Source organism: Mustelus asterias, chromosome 23, assembly GCF_964213995.1.
Source record: "Mustelus asterias chromosome 23, sMusAst1.hap1.1, whole genome shotgun sequence".
NCBI classification, from domain to species: Eukaryota; Metazoa; Chordata; class Chondrichthyes; order Carcharhiniformes; family Triakidae; genus Mustelus; species Mustelus asterias.
The window spans coordinates 66,155,786-66,178,335 of NC_135823.1; the positions used below are offsets into that span (position 1 = coordinate 66,155,786).

Consider the following 22,550-nt stretch of genomic DNA (forward strand, 5'->3'; position numbering starts at 1 on the left):
ATAAAGCTCGGCACAACATCGTGGGCCGAAGGGCCTGTACTGTGCTGTACTGTTCTATGTTCTACGTACATTTTTCAGTTCTATTAGCTAGACCCAGAAATCAGAAACCTTGTCCACTCTGTAGTGGCTGTAGAACTGACTCCTCAATGTTGATGACACTGGGCGCCCTTAATGACATTCCTCAACTCACCCCACAGGATGGCAAAAAAAGTCATTCAAAGCAGAATTATGAAACCAACAGGTGAAGAGATGTAGCGACTACTCAACACATACAAATGGGGAGAAGAGAACTTGTAAAAGTGTTTGTAAACAATCTGCATTTATATAGCACCTTTCAACATAGTAAGATGCACCAAAGCATTTCACAGAAGTAGTGTTAAACAAAATTTATCACCAAGCCAGGTAGGATGTTAGAGCAGGTGATCAGTTTGGTCAGGGGTAGATTTTAGGGAGCACCTTAAAGGTGGCACAAGAGGTTTGCAGAGGGAATTACAGACCTTAGGGTTTTTGCAGTTGAAGATAAGGCCACCAATGATGGAATGATTAAAATCAATGTCACGGAAGAGGTCAGGGCAGCACGGTGGCACAATGGTTACCACTGCTGCCTTACAGCACTAGGGACCCGGCTTGGGTCACTGTCTGTGTGGAGTTTGTACATTCTCCCCATGGGTTTCCTCTGGATGCTCCGGTTTCTTCCCACAGTCCAAAGATGTGTGGCCATGCTAAATTGCCCCTTAGTGTCAGGGGGACTAGCTAGGGTAAATGCATGGTGTTATGGGGATAGGGCCTGGGTGGGATTGTGGTCTGTGCAGACTCAATGGGCCGAATGGCCTCCTTCTGCACTGTAGGATTCTATGATTCGAGAATTCAAGGAGCACTGGCATGAATGAGGGCGTCAGCAGCAGATGAACCGAGGAAGTGGCAGAACGGGGGAAGTTACAGAGGTAGAAACAGGCAGTGATGCTGCTGCCCGAAGTTCATCTTGGGGTCAAATGTGACACCAGTTTTTGGTCTGGCTCACCCTCAAAGTAGGAAGATAACATGGTCAACTGTGTCAAAGTCACAGTCGTACAGGATGCATCATTGACAGGAGCAGTTGCGTAACCGTGCCAAAAACAGAAACTTGATGAGAGAATCAACTGAGACGCTTTGGGAAAGATGGGACATGCATTTGAGATGTGACTGCATATTTGTGGAAAGGAAGGTGGAAAATGGGGTGGTAATTTGCAAAGATGGAAAGGGGGGCGGGGTCAAGAGTTATTTTTGAGGAGAGGGTCGATAAGGGCAGACTTGTTGAAGAAGGGGCGACACTTGAAGAGAGAGGAACTGTTAATAGTGTCAGTTAGTGTGGGAGTGAAGAAAGGAGGTGAGGCAGCATTAGATTTATTCAGATTAATTTAAAGCACATCCAACCAAAAAAAACCCATTTAACCAGGGGTAATTAAATCAAAATACTTCAAACTTTGTCCTTTGAAGAGAGACATGGCGACTTTACAGAGCAAGATCCCAGAAACCTCAGGTCTATTCATGTTAACATTCAATGAACCATTAGTGGTTGAGCCCCTCCCTCACTGGCCTTGCGCTTGTTTATTTATTAATTGTACCGATGGAGAACCTCACTCACCGTTTGGGACTCCTAAAGAAACGTGTAACCCCGCTGTAAGGGTGTCCCTGGACCGCGGATACCAGTACTGACCGCTTTCCTGGGGTTTTATTGGGCTTGGCTTCCTCACACCGTCCACCCGGCCCGTCTTCCCGCTCCTTTCCTCGGGTCCCACGTGCTCCCTTCCCCCCCACAAGTGTCCCAGTAAACACTCCCCCCGCCGCCCCTGTGCGCTGAGCAGACGTTCCGTTGCCCTAGGAGGAAGCTGTGGGAGGCTCTGAATAGTTGGACGGGATCATGTCTGCACCAGTATTATTCCAATTCCAAACAAACCACAGCACTGTTGAACCGTATTTTTTAATGAGTGACAATGAAAGCTGGGATCAAGCCCAAGAGGAGGTGCAATGTCTTATCTAATAAAAATTTCCAACTAAAAATGGGATAGGAGGATATGGGAATTGGTGGAGAAGTGGATTTGAGACCAGTGAGAGATCAGCCCTGATCAGATTGAATGGCTGAGCAGGCTCCAAGGACAGAATTTACCTACTTCTGCTCCTAATTCCAATGTTCCTATCTTGGCAGCTTGGATCTTGTTTGTCTCTCTTGTGCTTGGATCTTGTTTGTCTCTCTTGTGGGGACCATGCATTGGAATCAGTTGGAACACAGTGGGCAACACAGTAGTTAGCACTGCTGCCTCACAGCTCCAGGGACCCGCGTTCACTTCCGGCCTCGGATCCCTGTCTGTGTGGAGTTTGCACATTCTCTCCTGGTCTGCATGAATTTCCTCCGGGTGCTCTGGTTTCCTCTCTCAGTCCAAACATATGTGGGTTGGGTGGATTGGCGATGCTAAATTCCCCCTTAGTGTCAGGGGGACTAGCTAGGGTAAATGCATGGGGTTATGGGGATAGGGCCTGGATGGGATTGTTGTTGGTGCAGACTCGATGGGTCAAATGGCCTCCTTCTGCACTGTAGGATTCTATGAAATAAGGAATGGATTTGGGTCCACTCAGTCTTCTATTGAGCATTGGCTTTGTAACTTTAAGAATGGAGTAAACAATTTCAAATAATGGCAAACATCTGAGAGGAGGATCTTTGAAGAGGGTTTAGGATAAGATTTTCTCTTCTGAGTAATGGGTAGGGAAATCCTGTCTGTCAATAACTGGTTATGATGGTGGGTAAAGTACCAGTTCAATGATCTTCCCCAATGTTGCTTTGAAGTTGTACCTCAGAAATATGTCCCTTCACACCTTTCAGGAGCTAAGGTGGAAGAATGGAGGGGGTGCCAAAATCGAGATCTAAACACAGGGGTACACCAATAAGGTCCTTCAATGTTACTCACATAAAGTACACATGGACGTGATTGGGAATGAAGTTATGAGGAATTATTTGCAGTCAGTTTTTGCTGTCATGACGTGCAAATTGGTTGACCTCAAAGTGACTGCAGTGAGAACTTGATTGGTCATTGATTCCACCACCTCACCATTTTTCTATTTAGCTAAATTACAGACATGGTGTGAATATTCCCTTCAATAATTTATCACTGCTCATCCCTCCCTTTAATCAGGACTTTATCTGTTTCTATCTCATCAAAAATCTCCCCTCCATAACATCCAACTCCCAACTGTCTAGTCCTCTTCTCTGTTCACCACAATATTTCCAGGGTAACCAAACTACTCAACCTCATCCTTACCTGCACCCATGATGCACTTGCCCCAGTAGAACACTTACTCCCGCCAAACCTTACTGCTCCCTTTGGTACAACCTCTTTCTTTGCTTCCTAAAGACTAAAGACTGTTTATGTCACAGATAAACACATATGTTTATAACCCATTCATAGAATCATTATAGAACCTATTTGGCCCATCGAGTTTGCACTGACAACAATCCCACCCAGGCCCTATTCCCACATCTCACGTATTTACCCTGCTAACCCCCTGACACTAGGGTCAATTTAGCATGGCCAATCAACGTAACCCGCACATCTTTGGACTATGGGAGGAAACCTATGCAGACACGGGGAGAAAGTGCCCTGACCTGAGGCCGGAATTGAAACCGGGTCCCTGACACTGTGAGGCAGCAGTGCTAACCACGGTGCTACCATGCTGCCCATTCATCACCAGACCTGGCTGGACCACACTTTTCCTCCACTTCCAAGTGTCTCCTTATACTGCTTTTCCCTGCTCCCAGCTGCAAGGAACTCATGGACTCCTTTGACTATGGCCATTTGTTCAGCTGACTTTACTGTATCTATTCCCCTTCACCCTGAATGCGTTTTTCTCCAGTTTTATTACTTCCCATTTCCCTCTTTAACCTCATCGTGAACAAAAGACCCATTTCCCTACTCTCTTGACCTCATTCCTACTGGACCTCCTTTCCCAATCATGCTCACTGTTGTATTATAGTTTCTTCTCCTTCAGCATTGTCCCACACCCTTTCAATCTATCACACCCCTTCTCAAAACATCCAACATCTTTGAACTTGCTAACCAGCTTCTTCAGTGATCACACACTCATGAGTATGACTGTCCACCTAAGGAACTCCATGATACTGGTCATGTGTTCTGTGGGTCCTTGCGTGGCTAATGAGCCCAATCATAGAGCTGTAACTTTGACTATTACCGGGAGGTGCATTGGGTACTTGGACTTTAGATCCTTTCTCAGGCTCCATTGCTGGGCCTCCCCTTGCCGTCGGGATGTCCTCAAAGAATTCTGTCCCTTCAATCAGGGGATTCTTCCAAGTAGGTCTTTCTGAGCAAGGGTCTTCCAGGCGTTGATGTCTATGTTGCATTTCTTGAGGTAAGCTTTCAGGGTGTCTTTAAAGCGCTTTTTTTGACTTCTTGTTCTGGAGCTGGGCAAGTGAGATTTGCTTTGGCAGTCGGGGCTCTGACATCCTAAGTGCATGGCTAGCCCAGCGGAGTTGGTTTTGGATAATCAAGACCTCAATGCTTGCGCACTTGACTCCTTCAAGGACGCTGATGTTAGTACACCCGTACTCCCAATAGATGTGGAGAATCCATCTCAAGACGGTGTTGATGGTACCTCTCCAGGGCCTTGAGGTGGCATCTGTAGTCCAAGTTTATAGAAGAATTGGGAAGACGACTGCCGTGTACACACATATCTTGGCCTCTTTTTAGTGACTGCCGTGTACACACATATCTTGGTGTCAGCACGAATGTTGCGGCCATTGAAGGCACTCATCCTTAGGCATCCAAAGGCGGTGCTCGCGGATTGGATACGATGTTGGATCTCTGCATCAATGTCAGCCTTAGAGAGATGGCTCCCCAGGTAGGGCAAATGTTCCACGTTTGGGAAGGTTTCTCCATTGCTCTTGATGGAGGGAGACTGGATGTTGTCCTGGGATGGGTTGGTAAAGGACTTGGCTCTTCTTGAGGTTGAGACCAATTCTTCAGTATGCTTCCGCGAAGGTGTCAAGCATGGCTTGGAGATTCTCTTCTGAGAAAGCAGAGATGATGATGTCATCAGCATACTGAAGTTCCACCAGCAATGTTTGTTTCTCGGATTTCAACCGGTTGAGGTTGAAAAGTTTTCCATCCGTCCTGCAGACGATGTCCACTCCACTGGGAAACTTGTTCTTGACAAGATGAAGGATGGTGACGATGAAGATGGAGTGGAGGTGATGACACATTCCTGCTTGACTCCAGTCTTGACCTCAAAGGTTTTGGTCTTATTTCCTTTGGTGAGGGTTAACTATCATCCCATCTTCAAACTCTCCAGCATTTTTGAATATGCCTTTCTGAATCCGCACTAAAATCTTCATGTTTGAATCTCTCCAGTCAAGTTTCTGCTGCAGAGTAGATCTAATCAAAGTCTCAAATGACATTCTCTGTGACAGAGGTTCATTATCTCTTCTCAACCTATCTATAGCTTGACATGATTGGACACATCATCCTCTTCCAATGCCTCAACTCCATCATCCAGCTGACTGACAATGCCCTGGAGTTCTTCCACCCTCAGGTTATAGACAGAGAATTCTGTTCTCTCCCCCCCCCCCCCGCTTTAAACTTCCAAAGAATCACTCTTCAGCTCTGTCCTATTCAAAGAACAAAGAAAATTGCAACACAGGAACAGGCCCTTCGGCCCTCCAAGCCTACACCGACCCTGCTGTCCGACTTAACTAAAACCCCCTACCCTTCCGAGGACCATATCTTTCTATTCCCATCCTATTCATGTACTTGTCAAGACGCCCCTTAAAAGTCACTACCGTATCCACTTACACTACCTCCCCCGGCAATGAGTTCCAGGCACCCACTACTCTCTGTATAAAAAATCTGCCTCGTACATCTCCTTTAAACCTTGCCCCTTAAACCTACGCCCCCTAGTAATTGACTCTTCCACCCTGGGAAAAAGCTTCTGGCTATCCATTATGTCCATGCCTCTCATAATCTTGTAGACTTCTATCAGGTCTCCCCTCAACCTCTGTCGCTCCAGTGAGAACAAACCAAGTTTCTACAACCTCTCCTTATAGCTAATGCCCTCCATACCAGGCAACATCCTGGTAAATCCTTTCTGTACCCTCTCCAAAGCCTCCACATCCTTCTGGTAGTGTGGCGACCTGAATTGAACACTATATTCCAAGTGCGGCCTAACTAAGGTTCTATAAAGCTGCAACATAACTTGCCAATTTTTAAACTCAATACTCCAGCCGATGAAAGCAAGCATGCCATATGCCTTCTTGACTACCTTCTCCACCTGCGTTGCTACTTTCAGTGACCTGTGTACCTGTACACCCAGATCCCTTTGCCTATCAATACCCTTAAGGGTTCTGCCATTTACTGAATATTTCCTATCTGTATTAGACCTTCCAAAATGCATTATCTACATGCTGTCCCTGGCAACAACATCCAAAGAAATGTTAGGTTCTACATCCAGTTCTACTTCATCTCCTTTTGAGTTCTCTATTGCCTGTATTATCAGATAGTTCGTCTGACATCCATAAGACATAGCAGAGTTAGGCCACTCGGCCCATCGAGTCTGCTCCAGCATTCAATCATGGCTGATATTTTTCTCATGCCTTTTCCCCCTAACCCCTGATCCCCTTATCAAGAACCTATCTATCTCTATCTTAAAGACACTCAATGACCTGGCCTCCACAGCCTTCTGCAGCAAAGAGTTCCACAGATTCACCACTCTGGCTGAAGAAATTCCTCATCTCTGTTTTAAAGAATCTATCCTTTAGCCTGAGGTTGTGCCCTCTGGTTCTAGTTTTTCCTACTAGTGGAAACATCCTCTCCACGTCCACTCTATCCAAGTTTTAATCAGATCTCCCCTCATCCTTCTAAACTCCGAGTACAGACCCAGAGTCCTCAACCGTTTCTCATACGACGAGCAATCCTAGATGAGCTGAATCTTTCTTCAAACACAGACACTAGTCTAAGATCAAAGCCACTGGACCAGAATTTCATTGTCAAAATAATCAATGGATTAATGGTTGTCACAACTGATGTACAAATCACCAGGCTAGATGTGATTAATCGCAAAAAATTAAAGGTTGCTGTTCAATCTGTACCTCTGTCATGATCTATGCAAATGACATCTTGCTATCTGACTCACCATTTCAAATGCATCGAACATGAAATTCCTTAACATGCATGGTTGATACAAACCTGTTACAGGATATTAGAAGTCATCCACATTAGTCTATGGTGTATCCTTTCACCCCATCATCACGGGCCCGTCTCTGTAAAACCCTGTAATTTCTACACTTGTGACCAAGCTTTAAATCTTTACAGTACTGACAGGGTGGCACAGTGGTTAGCACTGCTGCCTCATAGCGCCAGGGACTCGGGTTCAATTTTGGCCTTGGGTGGCTGCATGAAATTTGCACATTCTCCCTGTGTTTGCATGGGTTTCCTCCCAGTTAAATGAGGTGCAGGTTAGATAGATTGGCTATGCTAAATTATCCCTTCGTGTTTCAAGATGTGTAGGTTAGATGGATTATCCATGGGAACTATGTGGGATTACGGGGATAGGACCATAAGACATAGCAGAATTAGGCCACTCGGCCCATCGAGTCTGCTCCGCCATTCAATCATGGCTGATATTTTTCTCATCCCCATTCTCCTGCCTTTTCCCCATAACCCCTGATCCCCTTATTAATCAAGAACCTAAGGGCCTGGGGGTAAAATACTCTATCAGAGAGTGGTGCAAACTCGATGGGCTGAATGGCCTCCTTCTGCACTGTAGGGATTCTATGATTTCTTCCTAATACATCCTCTGGCTGCGTCCTTTCTTTAAATAAATTACACCCATGAAAACAGTGTTTTGTGTGATACGTGCTGCATGAATACAAGTTGTTGCTGTCTCACACTCCACTCATATCCCCCAAGCACAGAAATATTCTGAATAAAAGTTACACTTTATAAAACTCCAAATAAGATGGGCCATTTGCTCAGTGTTTGAAAAAGAACAAATATTTAATCACTTTATTTCATTGAAGACTTTGGCAAATTTTGCACAGAAGATAAAAAAATATGCAACGGTAGCAGTGATACGGGAAATAAGTGAGGCTCTTGATCTAACCTGGACAGGGAAATTTCCAAACGGATTTATATAACCTGACAGGTGGAATAAATGAACTGGAAATATTTATGCTCCTTGCCACAAGACCATGACACATTTCCAAACACCTGCCCTAGTTTTAAAGTGAACACATTCATCTTAAATGGTTATCTCACAAAAACACCTAAAAGATTTTTTGTGATGTGCCAACAATGAGAGCTGGGGGTCCCAAGCTATTTTTTGAACTCCAATGACACTGAATGTGGGTCAGTCTGACTCTATCCCTAAATAAAAACAGCAGCCCAAAAAAACATGCCACTCCTTCCAAGGGTGATGGGACAGGAGTAAACTTTCCACTTGCTACTGGTAGCTCAAGAGTTTCCCACACCTCAGGACTGTCCGCCCTTCTCCCTAGATCTCCCCCACCACAAAGATCTCTGAGCTGCAGATCAGTCTTGTTGAAGCACTAGTAGCTCGCCAAAAGCACTAGGGCAAGAACCCAGTCACTGAAATGTGACTCTTGCTAAGCAACACCATTGTTCTTCACCCACACAATGTTCACCAAACTCAAAAGATCAGCCCCAGGAGTTTTAGTTTAATTGACATGGTCTTAAGCCAAGTGAGCAACCCTAGAAACTCAAAGAAAACAGGCATCTTTTTTGCTGCAGTTTCCAACTTACAGTAGAAGAATCCAAAAATCAGGACAAACCTGATATCTGTACATTTTTCAAATATAAAAAAAACCTAATAAGTGTTGAAAATAACTAACGCTGCAACTGGCAGAAATAAACTATCCATTTCAGATATCATTCATCCAGTGCACCGTATTGTGACGACACATTCAATGTCCACTGCAGATGATGAAGAGTCTGTCTTCATACAGGGAGATTCAGTGCCCGCACCTCATCTAAGCACTCGGTGTAGGCCTCCTGATACTCTTCATGAGGTTTGATCATTATCACACACGTTGGCCGTTTGGATCCCGCAGCAGCTCCCAGATCCTTCACAAAATAAAAACAAGTGTTACCATCCAAACCTTTTATAATCCAGTCACAACTGTGCAAACATAACTGTAAATCGGAGACAACCCAATGTGATAATAATACCCAGTTGTGTTGACACCAGAAAAATGTGATTTCCAAAAGTATTTTGTCAATTCAATGCTTCCTTCAATATATATTGAACGGCACAATGGTTAGCACTGCTGCTTCACAGCACCAGGGACCTGGGTTCAATTCCAGCCTCGGGTCATTGTCTGTGTGGAGTCTGCACGTTCTTCCCGTGTCTGCGTGGGTTTCCTCCGGGTGCTCCAGTTCCCTCCCAGTCTGAAAGACGTGCTGGTTCAGTGCATTGACCCGAACAGGCGCCAGACTGTGGCGACTAGGGGAATTTCACAGTAACTTCCTTGCAGTGTTAATGTAAGCCTTACTTGTGACGAATAAACTTTTAATTTAACTTCTTATGGGCAGCACGGTGGCGCAGTGGTTAGTAATGATGCCTCACAGTGCCAGGGACCCGGGTTCAATTCTAGCCTCGGGTCACTGTCTGTGTGGAGTTTGCATGTTTCCCCCGTGTCTGCGTGGGTTTCCTCCGGATGCTCCGGTTTCCTCCCACGGTCCAAAGATGTGCCGGTTAGGTTGATTGGCCATGATAAATTGCCCTGTGTTATGGGACTGGGAGGGTAAATAAGTGAGGCTACGGGAATAGGGCCGAGGTGGGATTGTGGTTGGTACAGACTTGATAGGCCAAATGGCCTCCTTCTGCACCGTAGGGATTGTATGATTCTTCCATCTTGTTTACTCAAGGTGAGAAAAATGTCACAGCAATTTCTCCCAACGCTGAGCTTCATCATCTCATCTATTTTATTGTTTGCATTTTTCCTTCATATATCAATCGAGGGATTGAGCTTAGGAGTCCGGGGATAATGATGCAGCTATATAAGACCCTTGTCAGACCCCACTTGGGAGTACTGTGCTCAGTTCTGGTCGCCTCACTATAGGAAGGATGTGGAAAAGATTGAAAGGGTGCAGAAGAGATTTACAAGGATGTTGCCTCGATTGAGCGGCATGCCTTATGAGGATAGGCTGAGGGAGCTCGGTCTTTTCTCCTTGGAGAGACGAAGGATGAGAGGAGACCTAATAGAGGTGTATAAGATGCTGAGAGGCATAGGTCGGGTGGACTCTTCAGAGGCTTTTTCCCAGGGTGGAAATGTCTGCTACGAGAGGACACAGGTTTAAGGTGCTGGGGGGTAGGTACAGGGGAGATGTTAGGGGTAAGTTTTTCACACAGAGGGTGGTGGGCGAGTGGAATCGGCTGCCGTCAGTAGTGATGGAGGCAAACTCAATAGGGTCTTTTAAGAGACTCCTGGATGAGTACATGGAGCTTAATAGGATGGAGAGTTATAGGTAGGTCTAGAAGGTAGGGATGTGTTCGGCACAACTTGTGGGCCGAAGGGCCTGTTTGCGCTGTAGTTTTTCTATGTTTCTAGGCTTCTAATCTGTCTGCTCTGGAACTTCGCTTTATGATCCTACTAATCAAAGTTGTCGGGGAATTTTTCACTTTGGTATTCTTTAGAAACAAGCATCAGAACTTTTCTTTGTAATATAAAACAAACCAATTAAAACCTTACCATTTTGGACGGGATGTAAGCATACGGAAGACTGTTATCCTCACACAAGACTGGTAGGTGGCTGTAAACATCAATCGGCACAGTATCACCAGCCAGTATGACAATCCTGCAACCAGAGAAATACAACATCAGCACAATACCAAACGAGGAAGAGAATAAAGAACAAGTTCCCCTAACACTCCATTCTATACATGAGGCCTGCATCATTACACAAACTAAGTTTAAACTTTATTTATTAGTGTCACAAGTAGGCTTACATTAACATTGCAATGAAGTTACTGCGAAAATTCTCTAGTCGCCACACTTCAGTGCCCGTTCGGGTAACACTGAGGGAGAATTTCGCAGGGCCAATGCATCTAACCAGCACGTCTTTCAGATTATAGAAGGAAACCGGAGAACCCAGAGGAAACCCATGCTGGCATGGGGAGAACGTGCAAAGTTGGCACAAACAATGACCCAAACCAGGAATTGAACCCAGGTCCCTGGCGCTATGAGGCGGCAGTGCCACCCACTGTGGTTCGGGGCAAAATAATCTGAGGTGGGGAGAATTGAAGGGCAGGGCGAATGCCAGGCTCAGTATATCCTGCATAGCCGGAAGTGGAAGCAGTAGCAGCAACATGGTGGGAGCAGCACAGACAGAGCAACCAGTAAAGGGGAAAGTGAAACCTGAGAACTCTACAGAAGAGACCCTTTAGTCCATTGAGTCTGCACTGGCACGAGAAAGCTACCTAATCCCATTTACCAGCACCTGGCCCATGGCCCTGAATGCTATGCTGTGCCAAGTGCTCATCCAGGTATCATTTAAAAGATGTGAAGCAACCCGCCTTCAGCACCCTCCCAGGCATCGTATTCCAAACTGTCACCTAACCAGCACATCTTTCGGACTGTGGGAGGAAACCCAGACAGGGAGAACATGCAGACTCTGCACAGACAGTGACCCAAGCCGGGAATTGAACCCAGATCTCTGGCGCTGTGAGGCAGCAGTGCTACAAGTTATCAGTGCATTTTCTGAGTCATTTGCTCCATAAAATTGATTCAGAGGTAACAGTAGAAAGTGTACATCATATGTATCATAAAAGGACCACATGGAAGAGAGTTCTGCTTCATTTAAAAATTCTTGTTTAATCAATAATCCAGGTGCCACAAAGCAAGATGCTGGGGATGGAAGAAATGGGAAGGGGGACAGTAAAATACAATGATAACAGGTAGGTCAAATATGAAAAATGGGAGGGTGGCATGGTGGTTAGCACTGCTGCCTCTCAATGCCAGGGACCCGGGTTCACTTCCAGCCTCAGGTGGCTGTGTGGAGTTTGCACGTTCTCCCCGTGTCTGCATGGGTTTCCTCCGGGTGCTCCGGTTTCCTCCCGTTTCCTCCCACAGTCTAAAGATGTGCAGGTTAGGTTGATTGGCCATGCTAAATTGACCCTCTGTGTCAAGATGCGGAGTTGCCGGCGTTGGACTGAGGTAGGCACAGTAAGTAGTCTCACAAACCAGGTTAAAGTTCAACAGGTTTATTTGGTAGCACGAGCTTTCGGAGCACTGCCCCTCACCTGATGAAAGGGCAACGCTCCGAAAGCTCGTACTACCAAATAAACCCGCTGGATTTTAACCTGGTGTTGTGAGACTACTTACTTGGTGTCAAGGGGATTAGCAGGGTAAATACATGGGGTATGGCCTATTTGGGATTGTTGTTGCTGCAGGCTCGATGGGCAAAATGGCCTCCTTCTGCACTGTAGTGACTCTATGGACTTTTGACTAGCAGGATTTTTGTGGCCAAGAGCCTTGAGTTCCGTGTTCTTCAAACACAAATCATTTTTATTATTCTTTCATAGATCTGAATGTTGCTGGCAAGGCCAGACTTTGCTGAAAATCCCTAATTACCTCGTGTGTGGCAGTGAGCTGCCTTCCTGAACTGCTGCAGTAGGTATGATGTAGGTACACTCAAAATGCTGTTAGGAAGGGAACTCTAGGTTTCTCACCCAGCAATAATGAAAGAACAGTAATATAATTCCAAGGTACAGTGGTGTGTGGCTTGCCGGGGAGCTTTTATGTGTTGTTTTCCCCATGCATCTGCTACCCTCGTCTCTGAAGGTGGCAGAAATCGCAGGTTGGAAGGTGCTGTTGAAGAAACCTTGGCAAATTACTACTGTGCAGCAAAGGCACTCATTTGCCACTGTGCATGGGAAAGGGGTACCAATAAAGCAGGTTACTTTGTCTTGGATGGTGTCAAGCTTCTTGAGTGCTAATGGACCTGCACTCACCCAACCAAGTGAAAAATATTTCATCTTATTCCTGACAAACCCTGAAGATGGACAGGCTTTGGGGAATCAGGAAGCGAGTTACTCACCACAGAATTCCCAGCCTTTGACCTGAACATTAGCTGCAGCTTTTATGATTGGTTCAGTTAAGTTTCTGGTCAAATGTAACCCTACGATGTTGATGGTAGAAGATTTGGTGATGGTAATGGTGTTGAATATCAACAGAAGATGGTTAGATTGGTTGGTGATGGTTATTGCGTGGCGTGATTGTTGCTTATCATATATCAGCCCAAGACTGAATGTTGTCCAAGTTTTCCTGCAAGTGGACATGAACTGCTCAGTATGAGGAGTTGTGAATGATGCTGAACATTGTGTAGTCATCAGCAAACAAGCCCAATTCTGACCGTATGATAGAGGGAAGGACATTGATGAAGCAGCTGAAGATCGGGCGTCAGACATCACCGCAAGCAACTCCAGCAGTGATATCCTGGGATTGAGATGATTGGCCTCCAACCACCACAACAGCCCCCAAACGGTGCTTTTTCCCTGATGCCCATGGACGAGAGTTCTTCAACGTTTAGGCAGGATTCTGACTTAGAGGCGTTCAGTCATAATCCCACGGATGGTAGCTTCGCACCATTGGCTCCTCAGCCAAACACATACACCAAATGTCCGAACCTGCGGTTCCTCTCGTACTGAGCAGTATTACTACTGCAACAACACTTCCTGTAATCCTCAGTAGGGTAAAACTAACCTGTCTCACGACGGTCTAACACTCGTTCAAATCATATCAGGGGCATTGTCCCTGGAATTTAGCTTTATGTCTGTGTTTGGACAAGGCTGTAATGTGGTCTGGAGCCGAGTCTGGCCGACGACTGATGGGGTGGTGGTTGGGATGGTTTAGATCTGTCCTACATTTGCAGAAAGAAAAAAACCGGGGCATGTTTCCACATTGTCCGATAGATGTCAGTGTTGTAGCTGTCCTGGAACAGCTTGGCTCGGGCTGTGGCTAGTTCTGGATCACAAGTCCTCAGTACTACAGCAAGTATGCCAGGAGCAGTCGCATGTTGATAATGGAATTAGATGAGCAATCCAGAGGCTGGGGTTCAAATCCCACCATGGCAGCAGTTGGATATTTTATTGAATTAATAACTCCAGAATAACAAAGGCTAGCATCAGTAATGGTGCCCATGTAACTACTGAACAGTTATAAATACCCATCAGCTCCACTCATGTCCTTTAGGGAAGGAAAACTGCCATCCTTACCTGATCTTTCCTGAATGTTCTCCCCGTGTCTGTGTGGGTTTCCACCCGGTGCTCCGGTTTCCTCCCACAGTCCAAAGATGTGCAGGTTAGGTGGATTGGCTATGCTAAATTGCCCCTTCGTGTCAGGGGGACTAGATAGGGTGAATGCATGGGGTAATGGGGATGGAGCCTGGGTGGGATTGTTGTCGGTGCAGGCTCGATGGGCCGAATGGCCTCCTTCTGTAATGTAGGGTTCTATGATGTGACTTTAGACCCGGGACAAGGTGGTTGACTCTTAACGGTTCTCTGAAATGACCCAGCAAGCTACTCAGTTCTATCCAGCCATTATAGCTTTATCATCCTCATAACTGGTATGATGAAACTAAACTTTTCAATCTGTGGACCAAGCTTTTTTTATTCATTTGTGGGACATGTGTGTCACTGGCTGGCCAACTATTTTTGCCCATCCCTAGTTGCCCTTGAGAAGGTGGTGGTGAGCTGCCTTCTTGAATCGCTGCAGTCCATGTTCTGTGGGTTGACCCACAATGCCATTAGGGAGGGAATTCCAGGATTTTGACCCAGCGACTGCGAAGGAACGGCGATATATTTCCAAGTCAGGATGGCGAGTGGCTTGGAATGGAATTGCAGGTGGTGGTGTTCCCATGTATCTGCTGCCCTTGTTCTTCTGGTTGGAAGTGGTCGTGGGTTTGGAAAGTGCTGTCTAAGGATCTTTGGTGAATCGCTGTAATGAATCTTGTAGATAGTACACACTGCAACTACTGAGCGTCGGTGGTGGAGGGATTGAATGTTTGTAGATGTGGTGCCAATCAAGTGGGCTGCTTTGTTCTGGATGGTGTCGAGCTTCTTGAGTGTTGTTGGAGCTGCACCCATCCAGGCAAGTGGGGAGTATTCCATCACACTCCTGTGCCTTGTCCTTTAGGGACTTAGATAGGCTGGAAAATTGGGCAGAGAAATGGCAGATGGAATTTAATCCAGATAAATGCGAAGTGATGCATTTTGGAAGAACTAATGTAGGGTGGAGTTATACAATAACTGGCAGAGCCATCAAGAGTATAGAAACACAGAGGGACCTAGGTGTGCAAGTCCACAAATCCTTGAAGGTGGCAGCACAGGTGGAGAAGGTGGTGAAGGCGGCATATGGTATGCTAGCCTTTATAGGATGGGGTATAGAGTATAAAAGCTGGAGTCTGATGTTGCAGCTGTATAGAATGCTGGTTAGGCCACATTTGGAGTACTGCGTCCAGTTCTGGTCGCCGCACTACCAGAAGGACGTGGAGGTGTTAGAGTGAGTGCAGAGAAGGTTTACCAGGATGTTGCCTGGTATGGAGGGTCTTAGCTTCGAGGAGAGATTGGGTAAACTGGGCTTGTTCTCCCTGGAAAGACGGAGAGTGAGGGGAGACCTAATAGAGGTGTACAAAATTATGAAGGGTATAGATAGGGTGAACAGTGGGAAGCTTTTTCCCAGGTCGGAGGGGACGATCACGAGGGGTCATGGGCTCAAGGTGAGAGGGATGAGGTATAACTCAGATATCAGAGGGACTTTTTTTACACAGAGAGTGGTGGGGGCCTGGAATGCGCTGCCAAGTCGGGTGGTGGAGGCAGACACGCTGGCATCGTTTAAGACTTACCTGGATAGTCACATGAGCAGTCTGGGAATGGAGGGATACAAACGAATGGTCTAATTGGACCAGTGAGCGGCACAGGCTTGGAGGGCCGAAGGGCCTGTTTCCTGTGCTGTACTGTTCTTTGTAGATGGTGGATAGACTTTGGGGAGTCAGGAGGTGAGTTACTTGCTGCAGTATTCCTAGCCTCTGACCTGCTCTTGGAGCCACTGTGTTTATGTGGCGAGTCCAGTTGAGTTTCTGGTCAATTGTAACTAGTTTTCCTTTACCTTGTACAACCCTACACAGCTTCACAGCCAAATGGCAAGTCGAAGTCTGAGGCAAGATATGCAAGCATTGACCAAACTGAAGTCCTACACATTCCCTTCTCATGTGAGTGACTGTCGTGAGCTGCAGTCCCAAAACAACATGGCTCAAGTGGGCAACTGAACCCACGGAAGATTGTTAACACTAATCCAAACCTGCTACTTTGGAGGACAGTATGCTATGGTTCTAATACACTGCATTTACTATTTTATAAATAAACTCAGGGAATTACAATTAAATATCATTATTAAAAACTGCTCTTTGTGCTTCACTTGAAAACAGACACGTCACTCACCCCTTCTCCCCCTTGTTGATGAATTTCTGAACTTCCTTCACTCCACGACGTATCTGCTTCACTTTTGCAGCTACAGATAAAAATGGAGCAAGTTGTGGTTAAATATTCTGAAGTCTCCGAGCAATGTACAACAATTGCATTCGCTCCAACATTCACTTTTTAGGACTAACAAGGCAAAGGAATATACAATAAATGGTCGGACTTTAGGAAGTACCAAGGATCAGAGGCACCTTAGTGTGCGTGTCCATAGATCTCTGAAGACAGCAGCACAGGTAGATAAGGTGGTTTAAGACAGCATATGGGATATTTGCCTTTATTAACCCAGGCATTGAATATAAGGGCAGGGAGGCTATGATGGAGCTGTATAAAATGCTGGTTAGGCCACAGTACTGTGTGCAGTTCTGGTTGCTGCATTATAGGAAGAAAGGGCTTGCAGTAGAGAATTTCCACTCCATCTGACAAAGGAGCAGCGCTCCGAAAGCTTATGGTATTTGCTACCAAATAAACCTGTTGGACTTTAACCTGGTGTTGTGAGACTTCTTACTGTGTTCACCCCAGTCCAACGCTGGCATCTCCACATCAGTAGAGAAGGTGCAGAGGAGATTTACCACAATGCTGCCTGGGCTGGAGCTATGAAGAGAGAGTGGACAGGCTGGGGTTGTTTTCGTTGGAGCAGAGAAGGCTGAGGGGGGACCTGGTTGAGGTGTATAAATTTATGAAGGGTATGGATAGGGCGGACAGGAAGAAACTTTCCCCCTTAGCAGAGGGGTCAATAATCAGGAGGCATAGATTTAGGTTAAGGGGGTAGGAGGTTTATAAAGTTTATTTATTAGTCACAAGTATGCTTACATTAACACTGCAATGAAGTTAGTGTGAAAACCCCCAAGTCACCACACTCCAGCACACTGAGCTTTGACCATAACATCACCACAGGCACAAAACTGGATGCAGTTCACAGAACAGATTTTAAAAATGTGGAACTTCACTGTTGCTGTAATTTATATTCAGGGACGCAGACAGGCATTAGGATACTCACATTTGGCACCAGTTATATTTCTATAACATGTAGGTGTCTTGTGCCAATACTGGTGGTGTGGTTGTGCTGAACACTATCACAAAAGGATCAGCTGTAGTATCTGTGAACATCTAGGTTATTTGAGGTATGCTGGGATAACAAGTTAATTCAACCTGAATAGTAAATCTTTCTATAAAATAACCAAAAAGTTAATGATGGCTTAGTGGTAATGTCAATGGACTGGTAATACAGAGACCCAAGGTCATGACCTGGGGGACAGGGCTTCAAATCCCACCACAGCAGTAGCTGTAACTTAAATTCAAGATCTGGGATAGCCATAGTAACGGCGACCATCCTCAACTGTGGGGGGAAAGATTGTCCTTTAGGGAAGGAAATCTGCCAAGCGAACCTGGTCCAGCCTATATGTGACTCCAGACCCAACTGCCTTCTGTCATTGGCAAGCAAGAAACTCATTTCAAGGGGCCACTGTCTGTGTGGAGCTTGAACATGTCGGCATGGGTTTCCTCCGGTTTCCCCCCCACAGTCCAAAGATGTGGGGGTCAGGTGCATTGGCTGCCAAGGGTTCTAAATGAAGCCTAGTCCATCACGCAAACCAATCTCCCATCCATTGATTGCATCTCCACTTCCTGCTGCCTCAGAAAAGCAGCCGCATAATTGAGGACCCCACGCACCCCAGACATTCTCTTTTCCACCTTCTTCCATTGAGAAAAGATACAAAAATCTGAGGTCACGTACCAACTGACTCAAGAACAGCTTCTTCCCTGCTGCCGTCAGACTTTTGAATGGACCTACCTCGCATTAAGTTGACCTTTCTCTACACCTTAGCTATGACTGTATCACTACATCCTGCACGCTCTCCTTTCCTTCTCTATGAATGGTATGCTTTGTCTGTCTAGCACGCAAGAAACAATACTTTTTACTGTTATTACATGTGACAATAATAAATCAAATCAAAAAAATTGCCCGAGTGTCCAAAGATGTGCAGATTGGGTGGATTAGCAGGGTAAATATGTAGCACGCGGGACTGTGGAGGGGGCTGGCTAAGACGCTCTGTCGGAGAGTCAGTGCAGGCTGGATGGGCTGAATGGCCTCCTTCTGCACTGTAGGGGTTCTATGGAATTAGGGATGATGCTGGGCCTTGTCAGCAATGTCCACATCCCATGAAAGAAGGACACGGGATTCTGGCTGTTTTATGTTAAACAGCAGATTTACAGTTTAACTCAGGTTGGGCCTGGTGTTTCTGGAGGTTTCAGCCAGTCCCCGCCGCTCTATTTATAAACCCCCCATCCTGACCTCTCTTCACGCATTTGTACAGCTTCTTGCTCAGCTTCCGGGCGGCCAGCGGCTGGGAAATCGCATTCACGTTCGCCACCAGCTCCTCGTAGGTTTTCTCCGTCTCCTCGTACTCGATCTTGCCGGCCGGCTCCTTGGGCTTGGGGGATTTCATCCTCTCGCTGAAGCGGCAGCACCAGGCTCACTCAGCACATGGCAACGGGGGAGGGCCGCACATCCGGGCACTCGTCACATCCGGGTCCTCCGGAAACCTCCGGGCACTCGTCACATCCGGGTCCTCCGGGGGCACACGTCACATCCGGGTCCTCCGGGAACATCCGGGCACTCGTCACATCCGGGTCCTCCGGGCACTCGGCACATCCGGGTCCTCGGCGCGTCCGGGACCTCAGAGCACAGGCGCGCACTTCCGGCTACAAACGTCACCTGGTTGGGAGGCCCCGCCCCATCGGCCCTGTCAGTCAAAGGGGAGGCGGGCGCCATGGCAACGGGGGAAGTGCTGCAGATCTGGGTAAGGTGAGCATCCTCTTGTCAAATTATAACCAGGGACACTTGGTTGCCAACCCTCCAGGACAGGCCTGGAATCTCCAGGAACTGAAGATCAATCTCCAGGACCCTGATGTGTGCAACCCCTGGGGGGGAAAATCCTGGAAAAGATATTCTGGAGAAAAATCCTAGGGAAAAATCCTAAGGGAAAATAAAAAGGATTGTGTTTTTTTCCCATTCTCTTTGAACATTTCATAGAATCCTACAGTGCAGAAAGAGGCCATTCGGCCCATCAAGTCTGCACCAACCACAATCCCACCCAGGCCCTATCCACATATCCCTACATATTTACCCACTAACCCCTCTAACCTATGCATCCCAGGATACTAAGGGGCAATTTAGAATAAGAACATAAGAAATAGGAGCAGGAGTAGGCCATCTAGCCCCTCGAGCCTGCCCCGCCATTCAATAAGATCATGGCTGATCTGACGTGGATCAGTACCACTTACCCGCCTGATCCCCATAACCCTTAATACCCTTACCGATCAGGAATCCATCCATCCGCGCTTTAAACATATTCAGCGAGGTAGCCTCCACCACCTCAGTGGGCAGAGAATTCCAGAGATTCACCACCCTCTGGGAGAAGAAGTTCCTCCTCAACTCTGTCTTAAACCGACCCCCCTTTATTTTGAGGCTGTGTCCTCTAGTTTTAACTTCCTTACTAAGTGGAAAGAATCTCTCCGCCTCCACCCTATCCAGCCCCCGCATTATCTTATAAGTCTCCATAAGATCCCCCCTCATCCTTCTAAACTCCAACGAGTACAAACCCAATCTCCTCAGCCTCTCCTCATAATCCAAACCCCTCATCTCCGGTATCAACCTGGTGAACCTTCTCTGCACTCCCTCCAATGCCAATATATCCTTCCTCATATAAGGGGACCAATACTGCACACAGTATTCCAGCTGCGGCCTCACCAATGCCCTGTACAGGTGCATCAAGACATCCCTGCTTTTATATTCTATCCCCTTCGCAATATAGGCCAACATCCCATTTGCCTTCTTGATCACCTGTTGTACCTGCAGACTGGGCTTTTGCGTCTCATGCACAAGGACCCCCAGGTCCCTTTGCACGGTAGCATGTTTTAATTTGTTTCCATTGAGATAGTAATCCCATTTGTTATTATTTCCTCCAAAGTGTATAACCTCGCATTTCTCAACGTTGTACTCCATTTGCCATATCCTCGCCCACTCACTCAGCCTGTCCAAATCTCTCTGCAGATCTTCTCCGTCCTCCACACGATTCACTTTTCCACTTATCTTTGTGTCGTCTGCAAACTTCGTTACCCTACACTCCGTCCCCTCCTCCAGATCATCTATATAAATGGTAAATAGTTGCGGCCCGAGTACCGATCCCTGCGGCACGCCACTAGTTACCTTCCTCCAACCGGAAAAACACCCATTTATTCCGACTCTTTGCTTCCTGTCGGATAGCCAGTCCCCAATCCACTTTAACACACTACCCCCAACACCGTGTGCCCTAATCTTCTTCAGTAGCCTTTTATGGGGCACCTTATCAAACGCCTTTTGGAAATCCAAAAACACCGCATCCACCGGTTCTCCTCCATCAACCGCCCTCGTCACATCTTCATAAAAATCCAACATGTTCGTCAAGCACGACTTTCCCCTCATGAATCCATGCTGCGTCTGATTGATCGAACCATTTCTATCCAGATGCCCTGCTATCTCCTCTTTAATAATGGATTCCAGCATTTTCCCTACTACAGACGTTAAGCTGACCGGCCTATAGTTACCCGCCTTTTGTCTCCTTCCTTTTTTAAACAGCGGCGTAACATTAGCCGTTTTCCAATCAACCGGCACTACCCCAGAATGCAACGAGTTTTGATAAATAATCACTAACGCATCCACTATTCCCTCTGACATTTCTTTCAATACCCTGGGATGCATTCCATCCGGACCCGGGGACTTATCCACCTTCAGTCCCATTAGTCTACCCAGCACTGCCTCTCTGGTAACATTAATTGTATTAAGTATTTCTCCTGCTGCCAACCCTCTATCGTTAATATTTGGCAAACTATTTGTGTCCTCCACCGTGAAGACCGACACAAAAAACTTATTTAAAGACTCAGCCATATCCTCATTTCCCACTATTAACTCCCCCCTCTCGTCCTCCAAGGGTCCAACATTCACTCTAGCCACTCTATTCCTTTTTATATATTTATAAAAACTTTTACTATCATTTTTTATATTAATTGCTAGCCTAGCTTCATAGTCTATCTTCTAGAATGGCCAATCAACCTAGCCCACATATCTTTGGACTATGGGAGGAAACCCACGCAGACACAGGGAGAATGTGCAAACTCCACACAGACAGTGACCTGAGCCAGGAATCGAACCCAGGTCCCTGGAGCTGTGAAGCAGCAGTGCTAACCACTGTGCTACCGTGCCACCCAATTTCTCCTTATCAGATATAAAATAATATTGATAAAGGGGAATTCTAAATTGCCCCTTAGTATCCTGGGATGTATAGGTTAGAGGGGTTAGTGGGTAAATACTGCGGATGCTGGAATCTTTAACAAAAACAGAAAATGCTGGAAAATCGCAGCAGGTCTGACAGCATCTGTGGAGAGAGAATAGAGTAAGAACATAGAACATAGAACATAGAAAGCCACAGCACAAACAGGCCCTTCGGCCCACAGGTTGCGCCGATCACATCCCCACCTCTAGGCCTATCTATAGCCCTCAATCCCATTAAATCCCATGTACTCATCCAGAAGTCTCTTAAAAGACCCCAACGAGTTTGCCTCCACCACCACCGACGTCAGCCGATTCCACTCACCCACCACCCTCTGAGTGAAAAACTTACCCCTGACATCTCCTCTGTACCTACCCCCCAGCACCTTAAACCTGTGTCCTCTCGTAGCAACCATTTCAGCCCTTGGAAATAGCCTCTGAGAGTCTACCCTATCCAGACCTCTCAACATCTTGTAAACCTCTATCAGGTCACCTCTCATCCTTCGTCTCTCCAGGGAGAAGAGACCAAGCTCCCTCAACCTATCCTCATAAGGCATGCCCCCCAATCCAGGCAACATCCTTGTAAATCTCCTCTGCACCCTTTCAATGGCTTCAACATCTTTCCTGTAATGAGGTGACCAGAACTGCGCGCAGTACTCCAAGTGGGGTCTAACCAAGGTCCTATAAAGCTGCAGCATTATCTCCCGAC

General features: G+C 46.6%; 2 protein-coding genes across 2 annotated transcripts in view; both read right to left on the reverse strand.

The window, feature by feature from the left end:
* The window catches only part of tdrd5 (tudor domain containing 5), a 67,505-nt gene extending 65,753 nt beyond the window's left edge, over positions 1–1,752 (reverse strand). Inside the window, exon 1 of the mRNA XM_078239897.1 lies at positions 1,625–1,752. The gene's annotated coding sequence lies outside the window, so the exon portion shown is untranslated. The remainder of the gene's footprint in view (positions 1–1,624) is intronic.
* A 6,265-nt stretch (positions 1,753–8,017) lies between these two features.
* nhp2 (NHP2 ribonucleoprotein homolog (yeast)) lies at positions 8,018–19,126 on the reverse strand. Its single transcript, XM_078240840.1, has 4 exons — positions 18,827–19,126; positions 16,498–16,567; positions 10,751–10,856; positions 8,018–9,122 (listed from the first exon to the last, which is right to left on the reverse strand). Exons 1-4 carry the CDS (start codon positions 18,978–18,980, stop codon positions 8,997–8,999), a joined length of 456 nt encoding a protein of 151 aa, XP_078096966.1. The 5' UTR covers positions 18,981–19,126; the 3' UTR covers positions 8,018–8,996.
* Between the last annotated feature and the right edge of the window lie 3,424 nt (positions 19,127–22,550).

What these genes read in the sequence shown, in the direction of transcription:
- nhp2 (XM_078240840.1), bottom strand. Translation starts at nt 18,980, where the DNA reads ATGAAATCCCCCAAGCCCAAGGAGCCGGCCGGCAAGATCGAGTACGAG. An exon ending in ATCAACAAGGGGGAGAAGGG is followed by an intron (nt 10,857 to 16,497) that starts GTGAGTGACGTG and finishes CTCTGGTTGCAG; the next exon opens with GATTGTCATACTGGCTGGTG. An exon ending in CTTACATCCCGTCCAAAATG is followed by an intron (nt 9,123 to 10,750) that starts GTAAGGTTTTAA and finishes TATTTTGTGAAG; the next exon opens with GATCTGGGAGCTGCTGCGGG.